General features: G+C 47.1%; 1 protein-coding gene across 11 annotated transcripts in view; it reads left to right on the forward strand.

Annotated features, from left to right (window-relative positions):
- Positions 1 to 20473, forward strand: part of LOC125739164 (chemokine-like protein TAFA-5) — a 65991-nt gene extending 45518 nt beyond the window's left edge. For 2 of the 11 annotated variants that reach the window (XM_049008985.1, XM_049008984.1), the window contains exon 3: positions 11957 to 20473. In XM_049008985.1, coding sequence (XP_048864942.1) covers positions 11957 to 12351 — 395 coding nt within the window. In that variant the 3' untranslated portion in view covers positions 12352 to 20473. The remainder of the gene's footprint in view (positions 1 to 11956) is intronic. The other 9 variants (XR_007397081.1, XM_049008989.1, XR_007397077.1 and 6 more) reach the window with 9 other exon arrangements.
- The last annotated feature ends 3200 nt before the right edge of the window (positions 20474 to 23673 follow it).

Genomic DNA, 23673 nt, shown 5'->3' on the forward strand with positions numbered 1-23673 from the left:
CCTGAAGGAGCATTTCACAACACGGCCGGCCTGTATGATGAAACCCTTTTCCACACACTGAGGCATTTTTACTCTACGCCGTGTAGGTTACCAAGGTTGGGTGCGTCTTTTTATAGCCACAGACGCAGCACAGACTCTGGCTTGACGGGTCGTGACGCACTGGTGAGTGTAGCATGAACTGTGAACCTAAAGCTTTCGCTCATGGCGTCCTGTGGCTGGTCTCCCACATTACAGAATGTTAAACTGGTTTATTTGTATGAATTAAGCAGATATTTACCAGTTTAAATGTAAGATGGTGCTACACAGCTTCCCTGAAACAGACCTTTTGTGTCACTGATGATTTTGTTGTTTTGCGGGGACATTTTTTGCCATGTACAGTATATGTAGTATTTCAGAGATGTTAAAACCAGTGTCGTCTATGAGACTCCTTTCTGAGTTCAGGGAGATGTTTAATAACAGTGTCATCTACGAGATGCCTTTCTAAGTGCAGGGAGATGTTTAATGCCAGTGTCATCTACGAGATGCTTTTCTGAGTGCAGGGAGATGTTTAATGCCAGTGTCGTCTATGAGACGCCTTTCTGATTGCAGGGAGATGATTAAAGCCAGTGTCGTCTACGAGACGCCGTTCTGATTGCAGGGAGATGTTTAATACCAGTGTCGTCTATGAGACGCCTTTCTGACTGCAGGTAGATGATTAATGCCAGTGTCGTCTACGAGACACCTTTCTGAGTCTAGGGAGATGTTTCTTGCCAGTGTCGTCTATGAGACGCCTTTCTGATTGCAGGGAGATGATTAAAGCCAGTGTCATCTACGAGATGCCGTTCTGATTGCAGGGAGATGATTAAAGCCAGTGTCGTCTACGAGATGCCGTTCTGATTGCAGGGAGATGTTTAATACCAGTGTCGTCTACGAGACGCCTTTCTGAGTGCAGGGAGATGTTTAATACCAGTGTCGTCTATGTGACGCCTTTCTGACTGCAGGGAGATGTTTAGAACCAGTGTCATCTACAAGACGCGTTTCTAAGTGCAGGTAGATGTTTAATGCCAGTATCGTCTATGAGACACCTTTCTGAGTGCAGGGAGATGTTTAATACCAGTGTCGTCTACGAGACGCCTTTCTGAGTGCAGGGAGATGTTTCTTGCCAGTGTCGTCTACGAGACGCCGTTATGATTGCAGGGAGATGTTTAATACCAGTGTCGTCTACGAGACGCCGTTCTGACTGCAGGGAGATGTTTAATGCCAGTGTCGTCTACGAGACGCCTTTCTGAGTGCAGGGAGATGTTTAGTACCAGTGTCATCTACAAGACGCGTTTCTAAGTGCAGGTAGATGTTTAATGCCAGTGTCATCTACGAGATGCTTTTCTGATTGCAGGGAGATGTTTAATACCAGTGTCGTCTACGAGACGTCGTTATGATTGCAGGGAAATGTTTAATACCAGTATCGTCTACGAGACTCCTTTCTGATTGCAGGGAGATGTTTAATACCAGTATCGTCTATGAGACACCTTTCTGAGTGCAGGGAGATGTTTAATACCAGTGTCGTCTACGAGACGCCTTTCTGAGTGCAGGGAGATGTTTCTTGCCAGTGTCGTCTACGAGACACCTTTCTGAGTGCAGGGAGATGTTTAGTACCAGTGTCATCTACAAGACGCGTTTCTAAGTGCAGGTAGATGTTTAATGCCAGTGTCATCTACGAGATGCTTTTCTGATTGCAGGGAGATGTTTAATACCAGTATCGTCTATGAGACACCTTTCTGGGTGCAGGGAGATGTTTAATACCAGTGTCGTCTACGAGACGCCGTTCTGACTGCAGGGAGATGATTAAAGCCAGTGTCGTCTACGAGACGCCTTTCTGAGTGCAGGGAGATGTTTAGTACCAGTGTCATCTACAAGACGCGTTTCTAAGTGCAGGTAGATGTTTAATGCCAGTGTCATCTACGAGATGCTTTTCTGATTGCAGGGAGATGTTTAATACCAGTATCGTCTATGAGACACCTTTCTGGGTGCAGGGAGATGTTTAATACCAGTGTCGTCTACGAGACGCCTTTCTGAGTGCAGGGAGATGTTTCATGCCAGTGTCGTCTACGAGACGCCGTTATGATTGCAGGGAGATGTTTAATACCAGTGTCGTCTACGAGACGCCGTTCTGACTGCAGGGAGATGATTAAAGCCAGTGTCGTCTACGAGACGCCTTTCTGAGTGCAGGGAGATGTTTAATACCAGTATCGTCTACAAGACGCTGTTCTGATTACAAGATGTCTTTGAGTTTCTCCCTGGATGATGCTGATGCATGTAGTGGAGGTGCGACCGCCAAGAAAGACCGCTGTCCATTTAAACATGTGATCAGGTGTGAAACACACTCGGAAGCTCAGCTGGGGGAACAAGAGGGAGAGTTATTCCGTCTTTTTGGCCATGATAGAAGCTCTGCAGATTCAATGGGCCTCAAACCTGCCGCCATATCCACCGGTGATAAATGGAGTATCGATCCGCTGTTCACCAGCTGGAGGACTAGATCTGCGGTCGTCCATGATGGACCGCTGGAGGGAAGGTTTTTGATGGAACCACATGGGGGGGGGGCAGGGCCACATCTGTTTGTAAGCCACTCCTCGTCACCTGTACCGTTCATCTGAAATGCAAGTCACACTCAGACTGAGCCATTTCACTCAGTGGGAGCTACTGTAAGCTTCTTAAGCTCCAGTTAATATTTGGTGTCTTTCCGTGTTGCAGATGGATCACAGCTAATCTCCCCCCTCCCCACCCCACCCCCCCGCTGATATTTAGCCCTTGTTAAAATGTCACCCGAAATGTCCTGAAACACGACTGATGCCAAATTCACGGCGTCAGCCCTATCGACTCGGGTCCATGATGGCGCAGTCTCTGTTTAGCGCCGGCCAGCCCCTGGGGGGACATTTCTGTAAACGGCAGTATTGATTCTTTAAAATATCAGGCTCAGCGCCACAGCTGCCCGCGTGCGCCGACCTTCTGTTAGCCCGTTAGCGGCTGGCCCTGGGAGCTCTAGGACCGCCCACGGCTGACTGTCAGAATCAGTCGGCGTGCTGAAAGGTGTGTGATGAGGTGTGCCATGAGCCCCTCCCCCTACTTCTGAGGTTCTGTTGGCGTTTTTGTGCTTGATACGGACGTCTCGAGGTGCTATTTATATGGTTGCCGGCACTCAAAATTGACTTGAAGACACCTGGCTAAAAGAACTGAGCTTGATCGGGCTCCTCTGTGTTAAAAGTTGTCAGTCGAGGTCAACAGTTAAGAAACTGGCTTTTTGCAAATATTTCGTTTTCAAAGCAGGAGAGGAAACATGGCACCATTCAAACTGACCGTTTAAACTTCGACAACTAGCGCGTGGCTTTAAAACGCAAAAAAGAACGGCATATCGATCGCACATGATGGCGTACTCAAAAGGCAGACAGGCAGAAAGCGCCCGACGTCAAACCCTCTGCCAGCTTCTGGAAGGATGATCCGGCAGACGGCAGTGTTCTTAAACTCGGCGTTTCTGAAGAACGATTGCATTCACCTGCAGCAGCGCCTTCCTGAACCCAAAAGCCCGGCACCGTCAGCACCGGCATGCGGGAAGCTTAGCGGAGTATTACTATAAATATATAAATAATGCCCTCCACCGCTTCTTGGGCCGCTCATTTATTGTCTCAATAAAGCCTGTCAGCTGGTCTGGGTGCCGGCCATCCGTCAGAGCCTGCCAGCCTTAACTAGGTCAAGACCACTGGGGCCCGGGAGACCGGTGCCTCCTCTCGGGCTCCGCAACGGCGCCGGCATGCAGCTGGGCCTGACGCGTCACTCACATTTAATTGAGACCTCGCGAAATCAGAACCCGAATGCAGCTCGTTTAGCAGTTTAGCAGTATAGCACAGACAAGGCACAGGCCTGGGCCTTCCGTCAGCCAGGAGTGCTTGCTAAAGTCTGGGTGCTGATAACGGCACGTACAGTGGTGACTGCCTACATATTGCGCCGGAGCGTAGCTATAAAGAGCATTATTGCCCCCCACTAACTGTGTCAATGCCATTAGCAATATGGCTAAGGCTGCCTCCTAACTCCCTCTGAGTCAGCTAAAGGCAGTACAATGACTGCCCACCAACTGTGCCGGAATGCCACTAATATGCAGCCTCATTTAAACACTTCTAATCACAACACTATATCCATTAACTGTGTCTGAAATCTGCTAATGGCCATGCCACTCTTGGCTGCTAATTGCGTTTGAACACCACTAATGTCAGCACTGTGTTTAACTGTGTCTGAATGCCCTTAATGATGCTACCACTGACACTGCTGATGACAACACTGTGTCAAATAACTGTGTCTGAATGCTCCAAATTTTATTTACATTCATTATAAATGGCAGCCAGCTGCATATGAACACCATTAATGACAGTACTATGTTCGTTAACTGTGTCTGAACACCTTTAATGACGGCACGACTGGGCACTAACTGCATCTGAACACCGTTAATGACAACGCTGTGTTCGTTAACTGTCTGAACACCTTTAATTACGGCACGACTGGGCACTAACTGCATCTGAACACCGTTAATGACAGCGCTGTGTTCGCTAACTGTCTGAATGCCTCTAATGACTGTTTACTGTGTCTTAAAGCTGCTAATGGCCATGCAACGACTTGCGGCTAACTGCATCTGAACAACGTTAATGACAGCATTATGTTCATTAGCAGTGTCTGAATGCCCCTAGTGGCAGTAATGTAATATGACTGTCCGACTAACTGTGCCAGGATGTTGCTAATAGCATCACTATGACTGCCCAGTAACCACATCTGAAGGCCACTAAAAGCAGCTTTCCAGTGAGCATTTGCTGCACGCAAACACGACTATCAGCAGTGCCGTGATTGTCGTCTAATTGCCCACACACCGATACTGCTAGTGTTGTGACAGGCCACTAACTGCATCACCAACAATTCTCTGCCATGCTTGACCAAGGTTCCCCAACTCTCAGAATAAAATGGCAGAACGTTTTATTTCAATTTTAGTAATCAAGCATGACAGTTTATGCTTAAAATTCAACGAAAGAGTTTTCCCAGTCATGGTTAGCACATGTCTCTTTGTTCGATTTGGTTTGCTCGCTCCGCACAACGTGGAAAATGCCACAAAAAAATACAGCATCCAGTGTAAAAAGGGAAACGTTAGCATTGTTATCGTACACGGCGTAACAGCTAGTGATGAACGCCCATTGCAGGACTCCCCATCGATGCCAAGTTCAGGCTGTGCGTGACACTTTGATGTATTGATTTGAGGATGCCTGACGCCAAAGGAAGAGCTCCTCTCCCTGGTCTGACCTGCTCCACTGCTGCTTGACAGGCATTTAGACCGGCAGCGAAGGAGCCTCATTAGCAGAACGATGGGAAGCATGGACTGCCGGTGTCTCCGTGAGTGCGGAGCCGGATCGTCTCCGGGTGTATCCTGTCACGCCTGTTACTGTGGGGACAGTCCGCTTTCGTCAAATGCCGGGGTAAAATTGTTTGCCTTGCTCCAGACAGAGAACAGGAAGACAAGTAACGTCGGGGAGATTTCCCCAGAAGGAGAAGCCTGTGTGATGACGTCCGTGTGGTTCCTGCATCCCAGACCCCGAGGCAAAGGCTTTTATCAGGACTGGGTTAACATAAAGAGAAACAGAACGGAGGATGGTACATTCTGACCTTGGAATAGAATAAATCGAAATTGGGTGGTCATGAACACATCCTGAGCGATTTAATGTTCACTAGTCTCACGTCACCTCAGTTATAATCATTATTAATCGTATTAGTACAACGTATCCAATAAATCAGTGTTTTTTCATGAGCAAAGATATGACTGAGACTATGGAAGGTATGGCTGAAAACACAGAGATGGATAAAGATTGATGGAGTTCATGGAAGATAGAGGTGAAGAGACGCTCCCGACTGCCACCCGTTCAGAATATAGAGCTTATTGAATGTGGAGGAGCTCAGGGCACAGGGGGGCTCCAGCAGTGTGGAGAGCCTGCATTTGCGCGACATGTCAGCCTGAAGAATGGTGCGCCCCTGGCGGAGGTCAGAGGTCATTCAGGATTCTCCTTCAGACACTTTTCTCTCTAGGTCTGTCGTATGGCGAAATGGTCCACAGGGAAATGGCTTTGACTTATTACTGGGGAAGAGAGTCAATGTTAATCAATATGGCTGTGATACTCTTAAAAGGGGGATAAATATGTCTTTGTGGATCCTTCATCTTTAAAAAGCTCATATTTTTCTCAGCTGCTTTTTAACCCAAGGGGCGGGGGGAGGGGGGATTCAGATTCAGGCACATAAAAAACACCCGAGGCTTTGCGACTGCCCCCCCAGTCAAAATCATAACGTACGGTATTTGTCACCAGCATAAACCGTTCCATTGTGATAATGACATTGTATAATTTAGCTATTTAAATCTAAAAAGGAGGAATTGTTGTATTTAGATGTAATGTAGCCAACTATTAATAGAATAATACAGTAAAATGATTGTTCAGGCCTTTTGACAACATATGTTATACTGAAAGAGCTGCTTGTCGAAATTAAAGAAAAAAAAAACCCATGTTTTGAGTGTTCAGTGAAGCGTTGGGTAATCTGAATTCTATGTTCAGTACTTCAGGAAGAAGCTTTCAGGCTGCGTACCATCATCAGTTCACAAGTGTGTAATTAGTTGGGTTGCTGTCTGTTTCTACTGCACTCTTTAGTCTTTACAAGATCATAAATGGGGTTTTGAAAAGCAGCAAAGCTAATTGCCAACACGTAAGCCTAATAGTGTGACTCAGCGTCTCAGAGTTTGTTCCCAGACAATCAGACGTGCTGTTTCTAAGCGTCTCATGGAAATACCTGGAATATTCTGTATTTATGTGTAGGGCTTGTGTATACGTGCGCAGAACAGACAACCCTGCTGAAGAAACAGGCTGAATATAAATTTTTGCTGTTTAGTTGGGCTTATGCCTCACTGTAGTCAGGGGATTAACGTGACTCATGGTTTTACACATTAGTGACTGTTAAATCTTCAAAATCAAAAAGAAGTGTAGAGGCAACAGGGACATTTCAGGTTGAGATTATTTTGAATTTTGAACAGTGCATAATAGTATTTTATCTTTAATTTATGGTTCTGAACTAGATGCATCTAGAACTTGATTGTGAGTATTGTCATGTGCCTGTGATGAAGTAGGCATTTGGAAGGCGGTTGCTAAGGAGCCCTCAGCCCATAATAGTCAGCGGTTTTCAAGCCCAGTCGCGTGCAGCAGAGTCTGCTCCCTAGGCCACTAAGCTGTCGGTGTTACCTGGGCCTCCCAGCTGCTGACATGGCTGTGATGTAGTATTTCAGAGTCCCACTGTGGGTGTGACGGTGATGTTCCTCACTTACACCTGCAGAGTGACCCGCACGCAGTTACCTTCCTAGAGGTACATTAAAATCAGGCGGCTTTTATTATGATCCTGCAGAACTCGTGAAATGTTAGCTTCCATGTCATTTCGTACCGTCTGAACATGGTCGCCGGTGATATCTGCAGTGTGTTCACGGCCCTCATGCAGCGCTGACGTCATTAGCCTCGAGGGCTAACGCTGCAGGCTCCTTCCACGTACGTCGTGAGCCAGATGTATGAATTAATCCGATTTCTGGGCCCTAAACACAATCCTTAGTCCTTCTTTATGGTAAATTGGATTAATAACCAACAGGCTTTTGCACAATCACACTGACGCCTGCAAGGACACATTACCTCATTAAGCTGCCATATAACGTTTAATTCCTTTTATTGTCCTCTGTTTTCATATCAAACCACAATTAGGCTCAAGACATTGGAGGCCAATTAAGGCAGGAAATGATTCAGCCTTCTCTTTATAGATCCTGCTCTGACTTACTTGGGCTTTGGAAAATCAATCAAAATAAACCTTTGGGTTCTTCCAGCGGGGGAAGGGGACAGTCTGTGAGCTGACAGTGAACCTTTTTTTAGCCTTTACCTGTCAGAGATGCCTCCAAACGTTTCAGAGGGCCAGCTGGCTCTGTAGTACAGACAGAAGTGGACAGCACAGCCAGCTGGCTCTGCTGACAGCTTCTGGAGGGCCTCCTACTGTCTGCTCAGGTGGCAGCTGTTATGCTTATGCTCATTTGTTTGACTGGAGATGCGCGGTTAAGTACAAATGACGACTAGGGGAAGTGTAGCTCACTGGGGAGCACGCCGAGCCGTCTCTAGGAGGCTGACGAGTTAATCATGCCTAATACAGTGTTTTAAAAAGTATTTTTAAAATCCAGAGTTTGCTTTTTAATAGTTCAATAGTTTGAAAACAGAAATAAGCAAAAAGTTTATCAACAGCAACCAGAAGTGCATCGATGCAGTAAAAATAAACAAAACACATCGGCACCTGAGTCTAACAGACGTAAAAGATATATGATGCAGGTCTGGAATTTCATGTTCGCAGTGTTTAGGATCTTTGTGCATCTTGTTCCTTGGGGGAAAGAAAAGGAGCCCAGCTTAACTGTCTCAAAAAACAAACACACAGGAGCCGGAAAAGTGGCATTTAAAAATAATCAGGAGACTACAAGCCAATCTGATGAAAGTGTTTTGTCGAACAATAGCAGAATTTTCAAGCTTTTCATCTGTTAATACGCTTTTATGCGCAGTTAAATTAAGCCACGTTGGTTCATACTCTAGCGCTGACCCTGTGCAGTTTAACGGAGATAAATACCATGAACAAGCAAACAAAGTTAAAATAAGAAAAGATAGAAACATTGCCTGGTTGATGTCCTATAACCATCAGGGCCATAGACATCAAGTAGGGATTGGCGACGGAGACAACATCTTCTTTGACACCGTTTGTCAAAAACCTGCCAATTAAATTTCAGGGGATCCAAAACTCCTCTTTCTAGCCTGAAAAGTCTTCCGTGCCAAGCGATGTTAAAACGGCGGCTTCATGCTGGGGAAATGAAGCTGTCTGCCGAGCGGGAATGATTTATCCCTCAGACTCATCAGACCAGGGAGACCCCATCCCAGTGGACATCAGGATGGCAATAACTCAGCCTGTCAAGCCTTTGCCGCTGCTGTTCCCCGGGAAATAACGGAAATCAACATTAAGGTCGTGATGAGAGTGTTATTCATGGTTTTAAATCTTTCTGATGTACAACGAGCTTCCAATTAGCAGAGGGTTGTAACGGCGGGGGTGTGGGCTACTCTGGAATGTTTGCGCCGCCGTCCGTTTCAATCAATATCTAAAATAAGTAGGAGTGCGTCTGATTTGCCAGACCGAGCTTCACGCCGGCCACGATGTTGATGCTTGCATCTCCCGACTGGTCGAAATATATTGAGATACACGCACGTATCTAATCTGGCAGAGCAAGAGACAAATGGACGGTTATTTGCATAATTACACAATATGTGATTTTACAGGCAGAACTGACTGAGCTCAATAATAAGAAAAAAAAACCTGTGAAGGTGAGGAGATGTTAAGACTTTATAAAAGGATCATTTGTGGAGACGTGCTGTCCGTCGGAAGAGGTCCACGGTATTACGAGTCAAGGACACGCATTAATAATCATTTAGGGCGATCGCGGCGGTTTTCAAAGGGGTACCGTTCCGAGCGTGAATACCAATCGGCTTCATGCCATTAAATGTGAGAGGAGCAACCTGCAGGATCAAATTAGGGAAGAAATATGGCTTCGCACAATTTTTAGACTGCCTGACGCTGGAGTATATGTCAGTCGGCAGATAAAAGCAGATAAGGGGGTGTGTTTGCAAGCCAGCTATATTCAGCTGTGAAACGTGTATATACACACATGCTTGTGCAACAATCCCTATCGGTTTGTTCCACGTCACCTGTTTTTCTTCCCTGGTGGCATTTCTATATTGGCTTAAATTTCTCCTAATACAGACATTTCTGAACCGTGACATGAGATGCACGCTGGGGTGAATTTATTTTCTGAAACGGCTGTACGCTAACTAAGTTATGCACTGCGCTACTGGTTGGATATTAGGCCTCCTAATGCTAAGGAGGAATTAACTCAACACGCCCTCAAGACCCATGTTAAGGACCATGTCTAGTAGTGTGCAGCATCCCGGGAGATGTTTGGGAAATGACTCTGCGCGCAGATCAAGGACGCGCTGTGAAGTTACGCACGTTTCGTTTCAAGCAATTAAACTGCCTTTGGGCCCAAGGATAATTAGGAATGATAAGTTATTATTATACCATTTCTTTTTAGTTATTCGTTAGTCTCAGTGACATATTTTGATTTAAATATATTTTAAAGAGCCTTTTTAAAATGCACAACGATCTCCGTCCTGCACGGCATTGAGTCTCCATAAGAGGGCTTTATTTCATGTTGTCAGTTTAATTAACATTGAAATGGTGTCTGATAGCAGTAGAAACAGACTTAATTCCCTCCAAAAACGCTCTCTGTTGTGCTTTAATCTCCATTGTGCTAATTCTCAGCTGTTCCTCCATGGAATGTACCAGAGGCTGTCTAATGTGATACTGTGTCCTTTGGCACGGTTTCAGATGCCTCACGAATGTTTTATTTTTAAAGTAAATTAGGGGGCAAAACACAGAATATGGGGGTATAACAACATCTCATTTTGTCGCAGAGTAGACGGCATTTTCTTGACATGCATGTTTGTTGTGGGTGTGCGATTGTGTGGTGTTTGGAGTCTCTAGTGATCCCAAGGCATCCGTGTCCCGCAGAAGCCCCACGTGCAGTTCTGGGTGTGGGTGACTTCCTCCTCAGCGTGCCATTCAGGCCAGCGATGTCACAGTAGTTGAATAGAAGCAACGGCATCCTATGCATGTGTATAAACACCCTGCTCCTGGCAACAGCTAGCTCCGCCCTAGTGAATACTAGCCCCACCCCCAGCAACATTTGCCCCGCCCTTGGCAACAGCTTACTCCCTCAAAAAAAATAAAAGATTAAAAAAGCCGTGTAATAAAAGGCTCCCCCCCCCCAAACTCTCCTGATGTGCAACCAAACTCAACTGAATGAATGCCCTAGATTTTTATAAATAGGTATTTGAGTGTTGAGGATGTTAATGTTAAAGCATAGCCCCACCCTGGTCTAAGAGACTCTTATTGGACTTTGAAATCATGGTTAATATTTCCGTTCCTCTTATATCCCAGTTGTAGTTCATCTCTAACCAGTTCAGTGAGATGGAGTGCATGTGAGGATGTGTGAGTGTATGTGCATGTATGTTGTGTATTAAGTGTGTGTGTGTGTGCGTGTGTTTGTGTGTGTGATCCTGAGGGTGAGAACGTGTTAGTGTTTGTGTGTGAGCAATTGTGTCTGTGTGTGTTTGTATGAGTGTGTGTGTCTTGGTGAGTTTGTGTGTGTTTGTTTATGCCGTGTGTGTGTGCATGTATGCCGTGTGTTTGTGTGTGAGTGTGTGTGTGCTGTTTGTGTGCATGTATGCTGTGTGTTTGTGGTATTTGTGTGCATGTACTGTGTGTGTGTGTGTGTGTGCATGTACTGTGTGTGTGTGTGCATGTACTGTGTGTGTGTGTGCATGTACTGTGTGTGTGTGTGTGTGCATGCTTTGCACCAGCGCCAGCATGGAGCAGATGTCCTGCTCAGTCTCTTTACTCCCATCCAGAAGCTAGGGGGTAGTGATGGGGGGGGGGGCGTTGGCCATCCACCAGCACCTTAGCATGATGCTCCGAAACGTCATGCCACAGCCAGAGCTCCTCCCGACCACGCAGACACCCCCAGACACCCCCTCTCCCCATGCCATAGAAGCTTCATGGCTGCATTGAAATTAAAGCCTTTCTCCCATTTATCTAATATTCCATCTGATTCCACTTCAAAGGTAAGGTATTAAGTGAGAGGCCGTGGGAATAACTAAGCGTTAGATCTGGGATGGCAATACGGAGATTCAGAAAGGCAGGAGCTCGGGATCTGAAGATGCCTCCTAGGTCATAAGCTGCAGATGGACTGCCTGTCCCACCTCAACTGTTACGTTCCCTATCTCATCACCTGCAGCTCGCATCGTCCGGGCCAAGCAGTGGTGCGAGATGCTGCCCTGCCTGGATAACGAAGGCTGTAACCTGCTGGTGAACAAGTCAGGCTGGACCTGTACTCAACCCGGGGGCAGAGTTAAGACCACCACGGTAAGTCCTGGTCCCTGGTTCTTGCTCCCCGCGTCGTGCCTGAGTCCCTCGTCTCCCTCAGTTTTATGGCCCTCTTGGCCACCCGGAAGTCTCTCATTTCCTCTGCAGCATCAGCAGCCAGATCCATTTTCAGCCGGATCTCAGAGTGGTTGTCCACAGCTCCGCAGTGGCTATGAGGTCGCCGTCTCTGCAGGAACCTCGGCGGTCTCCAGGACGGCCTCATACCACTGCCAATTTGGATCGCTCTCCCTCTCCAGGCTGGAATGAGTCCAACTATGCTCTGGCGCAGCAGAGAGCAGCCCTGACTCAAACAAGATTCAAAGGATTCAAGGATTCAAAAGCTTTATTGTAATTTGTAGTAGGATGAAATACTTTCTTGCGTGCCTCATTGTAAACTTAAACAGCATATAACAATGAAAAACAATAGATAGCAAATAACAATAATGAAAACAATAACATACATACAATATACAAGCAATATCATGCATTAGTATAGCAAGGTACTGATGTTATAGGGACAGTGGTGATTGGCATAACAGTGCGAGGTTTCAGTTTGTATTTAACATTTGTATTACCTCTACAGGAAGCTGTTACTGAATCTTGAAGTCTTCTGGAGGGGACGAGGGAAAAAGGTGACTGTGCTGGGAGTGAGGAGGGAGAATGGCGACTGTGGTAGGAGAAATGGAGGAGAGAGGAAGGCAGCTGTGCCGGGAGAAAGTGAGGAGGGAGAAAGGCAACTATGGTAGGAGAAATGGAGAAGAGAGGAAGGCAGCTGTGCCGAGAGAATGTGAGGAGGGAGGATGGTGACTGTGGTAGGAGAAATGGAGGAGAGAGGAAGGCAGCTGTGCTAGGAGAAAGTGAGGAGGGAGGATGGCGACTGTGGTAGGAGAAATGGAGGAGAGAGGAAGGCAGCTGTGCTGGGAGAAAGTGAGGAGGGAGGATGGCGACTGTGGTAGGAGAAATGGAGGAGAGAGGAAGGCAGCTGTGCTGGGAGAAAGTGAGGAGGGAGAAAGGCGACTGGTAGGAGAAATGGAGGAGAGAGGAAGGCAGCTGTGCTGGGAGAAAGTGAGGAGGGAGAAAGGCGACTGGTAGGAGAAATGGAGGAGAGAGGAAGGCAGCTGTGCTGGGAGAAAGTGAGGAGGGAGAAAGGCAACTGGTAGGAGAAATGGCGGAAAGAAAGCGACTGGTAGGAGACAGGGTGGTGGGACGAAGTGACTGCTGGTTGAAAGTGAGGAGAAAGAAAGGCGACTTGCTAGGAGAAAGGGAGGAGAAAGAGGCAACTGCTGGGAGAAAGTATTGAGGGAGAAAGACAGCTGTGCTAGCAGAAAGGTAACTGCTAGGAGAAAGAGGAGGGAGAAAGGCAACTTGCTAGGAGAAAGGGAGGAGAAAGGTGACTGCTGGGTGAGATAGTGACTCGTAGGAGAAAAGTACGAGGGAAAAAAGCGACTGTGCTGGGAGAAAGAGAGGAGGGAGAACGGTGACTGTTGAGAGAAAAGGAGGGAGAAAGGAGACTGCTATAATGAGGAGAAAGACTGCGAGAAAGGCAACTGTTGGGAGGAAGGAGGAAGCGGACTGTGCTGGGAGAAAGAGAGGAGGGAGAAAGGTGACTGTTGGGAGAAAAGGGAGAAAAATAACTGTGCTGGGATGAGGGAGGAAGGTGACTGTGCTGGGACAGGTTTGTCAGGCCCCGGTGCTTGCAATTTGTTGTTAAATTGGCATGGTAGGGTGTAGACCTGCGGGGGGGCGAAGTGACCCATTGTTCCCCCCTTACCCCTAATCGCTCTCATGGCATCCACACCCAGAAAAGCCCATTGCCATCGGCGAATAAAACGCATCATTTTACGAGATTCGTCACACATTGCTCCTTAGCTTCCACTCTCGTGTAACCGGACGTCATTGATTGAGTTTCGTTAAGTGTAAATAATCATTAATTCAATGCCTGCGTTTCAGTCATCAGCCAACGAATGACGCCCTCCTCCTCAACTCGTGCCTCCGGAGCATGAAAATCTGAAGCATCGTCGGTGAATTCTTGTCAGGTTACAGCAGGAATTAAATTACCTGTGATTTCACGGGGGACGTTCCCCTCCTCACTGCATAAGACGTAGAGTGCAGATCCCGTCCATGCAGTTTAGAGACCTCTGGCTTCTGTTGAGATGCCAGGTTATTTCACATGGTGAAAAATGAAGTTCATTAATCTAGCCTGCGAGATGGATGAGTGGCATGTGAGGAACCAAGTCTCACATAGGTTCTGTACCCAATCTCCGGCCGGGCTGCTGAGTTTTTGTATTTTTTTCAGTTCTTGCCTTGAGAGGGGCATCTTTGGATGCCATGTGCTAGGTGTGGGGCATGTGGAGACCTGAGTGACAAAGGGCATCGTATTTTTTAATTTTCTGACCCAGCCTTCTAGGGGGAACAGTCACGCAGCGCCCAGACGGCATCGATCTTATACCAGGGTGTGTGCTGCGGCTTCCAAACCATCATCTGTGAGACAATGCCCCTGCTCTCAGAGCAGATGGGTAGCCTGACACATAACTGCTCTGTGCGTCCAGAGACACTGACCACATAGCTTTTGGCAAAGGCTCCTCCATCAGGCAGAGGCTCCTTCATGGGGTAAGACCCCATTCCTACCCTGTCCAACCCCTTGCTACCCACTCTGCCCCTTCGCTACCCAGCCCCTCACTTGCTATTCCTCCTCCCCCAGCCCATCACTTCCTGCTCCTCCTCCACCTATCCCCTCATTCCCCACACCTCCCTTTCACTCCGCACTTCTCCCCTGTCCAGCTTCTCGCTCCTCATTCCTCCCCTGCTCTGCAAATCACTCACCACTCCTCCCCCTCTTCTCCCTTGTTCCCTGTCCACAGGTCCTTGCTTGCCTATCCTCCTCCATCTGGCCCCTTGCTCCCTGCTCATCCCTTTCACTACCTCCTCCTCCCCCGCATTGCCCCTAGCTTTCCACTCCTACCCCACGCAGCCCTTGATTTTCTGCTCCTCCCCCATCCAGCCTCTTGTTCCCCATACCTCCCCCACCTGGCAATGCCCGACCCTTTGTCCCCCAACTCCTCCCTTGCCCACCCCACTTGGCCCCTCACTCTCCTCTCCTCCCCTGCCTGGCCCCTCACTCCTGCCCCACCCAGCTCCTCACTCTCCACTCCTCCCCTGCCCAGACCCTCGCTCCCACCCCCCTCAGCCCCTCACTCTCTGCTCCTTCCCTGTCTGGCCCCTCACTTCACCTGGTCTCTCCCCACTCCTGCCCCGCCCAGCCCCTCACTCCCCACACTTCCCTTTCACTCCCCCCTCCTCCCCCTGCCTACCACCTCTCTTCCTGCTCCTCCAAAGTTTCCAAAGGGAGCGGCTGATCGGCAGGCCTGGCGGGCCGACGTGGTGACACGCCTCCCGGCAGCCCGTCACAGGAGCGCAGTTCAGTCGCTCAGAGCTTTGCCAGTCGACCTGCTTTGCTGGCACTGCTTTGCAATCCGCCACCTGTCAAACCTGGACGAGGACCACAAAGCGGCCGTGTGCTGTAAAGCAGGCTCACGGTGCCGGCGGCGAGGGGAGGGACGACGGCACGCGAATGCTCAAGATGACGAGAGTCGCTACTGATGCCCGGCACCCGTAATGGATGCGTGTGCAGTGCTTTTGAGATGTGTTTTGGGCCCACTTTGTGATAGATCCGGGCTAGACGCATTATAGCCAGCATGGTGTGGAGAATAAGCCTCTCCCAGCTGGAGACTCCGCCGCCCAGCCGCCGTATTCCTCGGCCTGGCTCTCTTCATTTCCCTGCATTGGTCCCACAGGTGAACTGACTGGATCGCTTCCCAAGCCGCGTTTAGCTTCCCCCGGAATGGTGGCTGGGGCGACTCAGGCCGCTTCCCGCTGCCGCTCACATGCCGTACAGCTTGGGAATCATCATGCTTCATGGCTCTCCTCCTCTAGCCGCTTAAATGGCGAGCTCCTGTTCCCGCGTAATTACGTATCTCGCTGTTCTCCCACCAGTGACCGAGGTACGTACGTCTGATTGTTACTGCCGCAAGCCCGCTGCCACATTACGCCGCTTTGAAAGCACTCTGCCCCCACCGCGCGCCGTCTCTGGAAGCTTCAAGGATGTCACGCGGGAGGACAATAAAAGCGACAGCTGTCTGAACCGCCAAGTCACCTTGGGATGGCTTCTGCGCACCCTGTGGTTTAATTGGACGGCATTTTGGACCTAATGTTCTGATCCCTGCTAAAAAAAGCTAAAGCAGTGGCCTCAGATTTATTTTTTTTAATTAACACACAGTTACTACTTCTGCTCAACATGCAATTGCAACCCAGCGAGAATAATTAGTTTTAGGCTTAAATAGAGGCTATGTTTCATTGAACACGCTTCTAAGAGCTGTCGCTCACCTGAGGGGACAGTCCGGAATTAATTCCCGTTTGAACGCCCCCGTTTTTTCTTCTCCGTTCAGCGTTTCTCCTTGGCGATGGACTCGCCTGACCAGTTAAGCTCGGGGCTGGCGGGTGCTAACCGCCACAGCCTCTGTGCTGTAATGAATTGAATTTCTTGTAAGGGCCTATTTTCCTCGAAATAAGAAAACAGCATTTTAATCAGCCTTTAGGCTCACATACTTAATGTCCTAATGAACGTAATTGATTATTCTGTTATAGAGAGCCCGGGTAAGCAAGCGGCTTATTTGTAAGAGCAATCCATTTCAGATGGCCAGTGAACTCGGGCGAAGGTGGCGTCTGAGATCGATACGGCATCTGTGGGTGTGTATCACAGTTGGTGACTGCCCATTTTTCTGTATGGACATATGGTGCGTGTGCGTGTTTGTGTGTGTGTCTGGGCATTCATGTATGCGTATTCTCAGCCATTTCTGGTACTGCTACTGTTCGCTGGGGGCCGTGTGGAAGCCCCTGGCAAACAGATACAAGCCACAGAGGGTCTCGGTATGCCGGATCTCGCGCTGATTTAATAATCATCAACTCTGACCCCGTAGCACATTCATGCAGGGCTGGGTGCTGGACCGAACCCTGACATTCATTCATGGCGTCTTTGACCGTCTTCTCATGGCCTGTCAGGCTGTCTTCACGCCAGTTGGGTGCCCTACGTACCTTTACTTCATTCATGTCATCTTCGAACCACCTTCATTAATGTGTGGTCACATGCTTTCATGCTGGCTGAGCTTTTTGTTCATTCTAGGCAGTTACACCGCTGTTAATCAGCTTAGCTGCATTTACAGGGAGTCCGACTTGATGACTTTGTTAGGATGTAATTAAAGGATCGGATCCAGGAGTCATTTTTCAGCTGTGTTCCGTTTCAGTAAGTTAATAAGATATTTGTATTATTCAGTGGACTTATTGATCAGCCCTCACCCGGCTGATGAGCCCACCGTGGACCACATCTCTTATCTGGGCCTCAGCACGTTGATTAAGGTCTGCTCCCGGTGCGACACCCCCTAGCTTTGAGACGCGTGAGTGGCTTTCTCATTCGGAGGCGGCTGAGAGTGCCCGTATTTGAATACCGCGCATTTACATGGCTGTTACACAGACCCTGCAGGTTCCCCTTAGGTGGACAGGCAGACTCAGCCCATGAGATTTTCCGGAAAGGCACGAAGGTAATAAACAGCAGCAGATTCATTGTCCAGCTCATTAGCGCCTGTTCGGCACGTGCAGTTCACCTCCTGAACCTGGCAGCCCAAGCCCAGCACCCGGAGTAGCTCCTCTAGGTCTTTGCTGCTGCTGGTGTGGCTGCTCGTATCAGTTTCCCAGCTGGAAGGGGTCCGCAAGGACCCCCCCCCCCCTGCCTGGCCAGCACTGGTAATGCCCATTAGCTGAACCAAGGTTGCCTTGGACGCTTTCGGAAACGGCCTTCTCGTCTAGCCTGATTGGCTGAGCAGAACCCAGTACATCCTGGGATTTCCTGAGGGTTAGAGAGGTGTATGGCAAATGTGAACGATATCAGTATCCTAGAACGTGGGGATACAGCTCGAGCAACAGTAACATTTAAATGTATTTGCGTTATTTTGTCTGCCTTTCATTATATAATGTAGGCTGAACGGTCAGAGGCAGAGCTAGATAGTAAATTAACAGAAAGCTGCTTCTTAGTCTAAAACAGCGCTTCCAAATTAACGAGGATGTTAATGAGGCGTCAAATCACGACTGTAATTGTGGAAGCCTGATTAGATAAATCACTATTCATTCTCATATCAGATAAGGTTTACCACCAAGACTTGTGCTGCATTTGAGATCAAGGGAGATGAGATAAGAGTTTCCCCGTGCCCCTCCACAGATTTACATTTTAATTCCCTGAAGACGGGGAGTGAGGCGTCTGGGAACATGTCATTTTTTTCTTGCTAATTCAAATTATTACCGCTGAGTCACTAGAGGGCAGTATAGTTTCTACCATCATATCTAAGAGTTTTGAAGTGGTCACGTGAGTTCAGTACTTCGCAACGTCAGTGTAGGTTTCTTTTCTACAGATACAATGAGTCTGAGACTGTTAGAGTAATTAAATACACATGAGAAGGTTGATCGTTTTGCCTGAAGTCTTGTTCAGTCAGAATAATTGTTTTTGCAGACTGACAGATTTGTAAAGTGTGGAGCTTAAATTGTATAGCTTAACCATTATGTGTTTGCAAGGTTTTTATCACATTATCTTGTTTAAAATGCTATTCAAATTGAAATCAGTGGTTCTTATATGCACACTGTAAGTCATGTGGAGATTATCAGTTACCTTTATTGTTGAATGTTAAAACCACAATATAATGCATTGCTTGCATGGTACCACGTCGCCTGATGTAATTTGCATGCTGTCCTGCTAACAAGTGCTGTCTTCTTAATGGTTGTCCTCTAACAGCTATTGTCTTCTTATTGGTTGCCAGGTCTCCTGACTAGTGTAGCAACAGGGCCTCCCAGCAGGGGATGTGGATCGCGATTCGCTGCTTCCCGCACTCCGTGGTCGCCACCGTCGAATCATCTGTCATCTATCATCGGCTTGACTCGTCCGCCCATCCATCTCCGTGCATCGCGATTTGGACCACAGAGGGTGGTTCTCCATGCTTCTCCGAAGCCCGGGAACGGGCAGGACTCTGACCCCGCGTGGCAGCATTCTGCCCCCGTAACTCTGACCCAACCCGGTTACTGTGGAGAAACGGACCGACTGTCCCAGCTTCACCCACTGGGCCTCTGCCAGCGCCGATGTTTGGTACCTGAAGCATTTTTTCCATTCAATAGACCAAAGAGGACCGTACTTTTCTGGGAGGACAGGACGGACAAACACGGGGACAGGAATTCATCGTCAGGGAGGCTCACACTGAGCAGGGAGGGGCCAAGGTGGTGATGTCATCACTCCTGCGCTCCAAGGCACCACTGTACTCTGTGCAGATATTATATATATTCCAGCGTAATATATATAATAATCAACATTACATTTTTTTCAAACGCTGTATTTGGACAATTTGCAATAAGCATGCAGACAGCAAATGATTTACGGGCAGACAAGGAAATGGTGATTCCGGTTTTGGAAAAATATCATTAAATGTATTTTAAACAAAAAAGGCCTAAACTTATATATTTAACAGTTTTATATGTGGTACATTTGTAGAGACCCTTATTTAACAGAGAAGGCGCCGTCATGCCACCGGTGATGGGGCTTCCGGGAGCCGCCCGACCCACGGACACACTGCTCTGCTTCTCCGCTTTTACGTCACTTCAGCTTTTTTGAAGTATATTTTTCAACGTCCGTTGACGCTTTTTAAAGTGCGACCAGCCCGCATAGCAGACGTTAAACGGGACAAACGCAGCGAGGCTAAAGGCCTGCAGTGACTAGCCTGTGTGTCTCATAGAGCTGTCCTGTCGGATGTTTGCTGTTGTATTATATATCGGTGTGAAGTGCCAAGCTTTTTGACTTTGCGTTAAATTAGCTCGACTCTGTTTTTCTTGCACAGCACCGGCCTCAGAGTAGCGGCGGCTGACGGGAGGGACGCAGTCACACAGAAGTTTCTCATCAAATAAAGGAAATGCACAGAGCGCATATTTCAGAGAGTCGCTAGGCCGGTATTGGGGGTTCCTCATTAAAATATTCGACCTGTGTGCGACTTGAAGGTTATTGTTTTTTTTTTTGGTTAATTTTTGTGCTGTATCTGCTTTTTAATTTGAGGTGAAACGTTCCGAAGCATAGCCGTCTCAAAGGAGTGTTTATTTTTAGCTGCTGTTTTATTTTATTTTATTTTATTTTTGCCATGCAAGGTTGGCAGGCTAAATTGCAAAATAAATATATAAATATGGTAGTCTATACAGAGACTGATATGCAAATATCTAATATTCCAGTACTTTTATACATGAAGGCTATTGACATATAGATATAAGCATTTTATCTGTAATAAAAAGTTAAGCTCTTATTACAAACCTGTCTGCAGAAATGGCGTCGGATTAATTTGTGACCTTTTGGAATTTGTGTAGGTGATTAGATTTTTTTTTTCTCTTGGTGGGGGGGGGGGGGGCACTGGTCTTTTACACCGTGCGCCCAGTTAACATGCTGTCTCACTCCATCTCAGTGTAGGCGCTCGAACCTGTGTCTGACGCCGATAAGCCCCTCGGTGTAGGGGGAGGGACTCTCACGGGGGCCACAGTGATGGATATAAAATGTAAGGGTCATTGAGGAAAATGACCCCTCCGAGCTGAGAGCTACGCAGACCCAGCTTCATTCCTGCTGGAGGGAGGGTCCGATTAATTACGAAGCCCGAAGGAAACCTCGCAGCTCTTTGTTTGGGTTCAAAAAATCTCTAAAATCACATCGCAGCATAAGAGTCACGAGGGAATAGCAGTCATTAAAATCCATCATTAGCAGGAGCACGTTAGCGTTGCCTAGTTACCGCTTTGGACCGAGGATTACTTTTAGTCGCAGTGCTACAACGTTAATGATACTAGTTTTCTAGAGATCTTGGTGGTTTAGGAGGTCAACCTTCAGAGGTTGAATTCCCTGCTGTGTATGAGGGAAATTCATTTTCACTATCGGGGACATCTAGTCGATGTTTTCGCCTGACGACGAGAATAGGGGGAATTTCTCCCAAATGTTCAATGTGGCTCCTCAGGCCTCCCAACAGCATGTTGGAAGCAGGAAACGGCAACATGAAGATATGATGCTTTTCCAGTTCAGATTCCCCACCACAGACCAAACCACAGGTCATACGTGCCATGGGACCGCCTTTGTTTTGGGCTGTTTATTTTTTACTGGTGACATCGTACGTCCATTAAGCTGTTTATCGTATTTGTTTTTTTCATATGTGTTTGGAAACATATTTTCATAATTTCATTATACGATAAACACGCCAGCGTCTTTAAGTAACTGCTTTGTGGGCTAATTGATTTAACACTGAATATACTTACTGTATAACCCTGACTGACAGCTGAGCGACTTTGTTCGCCGCAGTAAAGGGGCCCGGCTGCACACTTGCGGGCGGAAATGGCACGGGCGGCACTTTTTGCTTCCTTAGAACTGAAATCCAATAATCCCCAGGTGACAGTAGTAACCCTTCAAAACAACAGGACCCCAGTGCGCGAATCTCAGGGGGGAGAAGGATGCCGCTGCAGGAATTCATATGCCGTAATGTGATCGTCCGCGTGTGAGCAGAAAGCAGGTCAGTGGGTGAGGTAGTGGCTAAGAAGCTGTGACATTTAATCGTTATCAGCAGAAGGGTTCATGTCACAGTGGGGGGGGGACTGAGTATCATAGTTAACAGGAGCTTCAGCATTATAGCCACTTTTGTCACCTTGTACAAAAACATCACCCAAACAATTAAAAATATGAATGTTAACACATGTACGATGCTACCTCACATCACCATCCTGACCTGAGTGTCAACCCAAATCCAAGCTCCCGTCCTGATGGTAAACCGATCATTTACAAAATTAACTGTAATCCCATCCTCAAACCTAAACCTAATCAAAACCATTATCCTAGTGCTAATTCTCAACATTAAAATAAAGGCTGACTAAATCTGAAAACCTGTAAGCAGACACAATGGCCCGTGTACCTCGTCCTCAACAGGGGCCACCACCTTTCTATTTTGTTGGGGGGTAGCCGTTTTCTTCCTAAGTGCCACCCTAAAGCTAATCCTAAACCTAACCTTAACTCTTAGCCTAGCCCTAACCCTAAACCTAACTCTAACCCTAAACCTAACCCCACAACCTTTATAGGCTCCCTTTTTCACTCAATACATAAATCATTAGTAAACAGAAATATCCTTTTACTGTTACATTGTAATAACATGAATGTCTTAATAAATATAATATAATACATAAGAAATAATATAATAATGCTCTGTGTAATTACATGTAGTACCAATGAAAATAAGTGACAGAAGAGTGGAGTTAAAGCTGACAGGAGGATAATACTGGAAGCTTGTAACTAATTAACAGTTTTCTTAAATTTGATATGATAAACTTCACATCCATTGTTTTTGGGAATATCAGTTCAATAGTGATAGTTCAATAGGGATATCAGTTCAATAGCGAATATCATGAAGTATTTAATCCCAAAATATGCTGCATGCTGTATAATGACCCATTAAAAGTTAAATAAATGGTAAATGAGAATGATTAGAACAACAGACTAATAACAAAAGGAAACTGAAAACTTCTTTACAGCATTATAGCAGCTGTCAGGACTGGGTGTCATTATGACAGTCCTGCCAATCAAACCCAGCACCGCAAGCCACGCTTGCAAAGAGGGAAGATCAGGCTTAGTTCTGTTTTTCTGCAGCAGGACTACATGTCAGGGCCAATTTTATTAGGATCTGAGCATGTTTCTACGTAAAAAAGCCACATCACCTCAAGAAATCTAGCTCTCTTAGTATAATCAAAACTCACTTTCAATTCACATCCTGCAGTGAATTAGAGATTTTCTTAGATGTCTATTCTTTTACACAGCAAGCTCCTGTATAAAACTCCGGTCCACACAAAGGCCGCTATTATCTAAAGGGCCATGTGGTTTTATTTAATGAGTTTTATTCTTGTCTGATGGGAAACATTTTGGCGAAACGGTGGTGACTGAAATCACAAGCTGCCCTTTCTACACAACACAACTGCAGTATCGCACATAGATACACACACAGAGAGGCACAAAACACATCCAGCCCCCAACCCAGCCTGGAGAATCTACACAGCTGCTAATCTCCAGTTCATCTGACCAGTAAATGTGGAGAAAATGACCATCTTCGCCAGTCCTTTTAAATACTCATTTACATCCTGTCAGATTCTATTAGGGACGGGGACAGTCCATGTGGACAGGAGGCTGCATGCACCTCCAAACAGCCCCCAGCAGGCAGGGGGGGTCACATGCCGCATTCTCGGCAGGTAGCCTCGCCGAGGGACAGTGAGCACAGCGAAGATCCAGCTGTAGATGAATTTCCAAGGCCTCTGTTACAAACACCTCTTTGCATCTAAGTGCAGACAGCGCAGTGCACCGTAAACTCTTCACAAGGGTTAATTAATATCAGGTTCAGTATGACTCTATTAAAAAAATAAACAGGTACCAGAAAGCACACAGTTTCCCAATTCAATTCCCAATTTAAATATGCTTTATAAACGAACATTTTAAAAATAACCACG

This window comes from Brienomyrus brachyistius, chromosome 3 (assembly GCF_023856365.1).
Source record: "Brienomyrus brachyistius isolate T26 chromosome 3, BBRACH_0.4, whole genome shotgun sequence".
NCBI classification, from domain to species: domain Eukaryota; kingdom Metazoa; phylum Chordata; class Actinopteri; order Osteoglossiformes; family Mormyridae; genus Brienomyrus; species Brienomyrus brachyistius.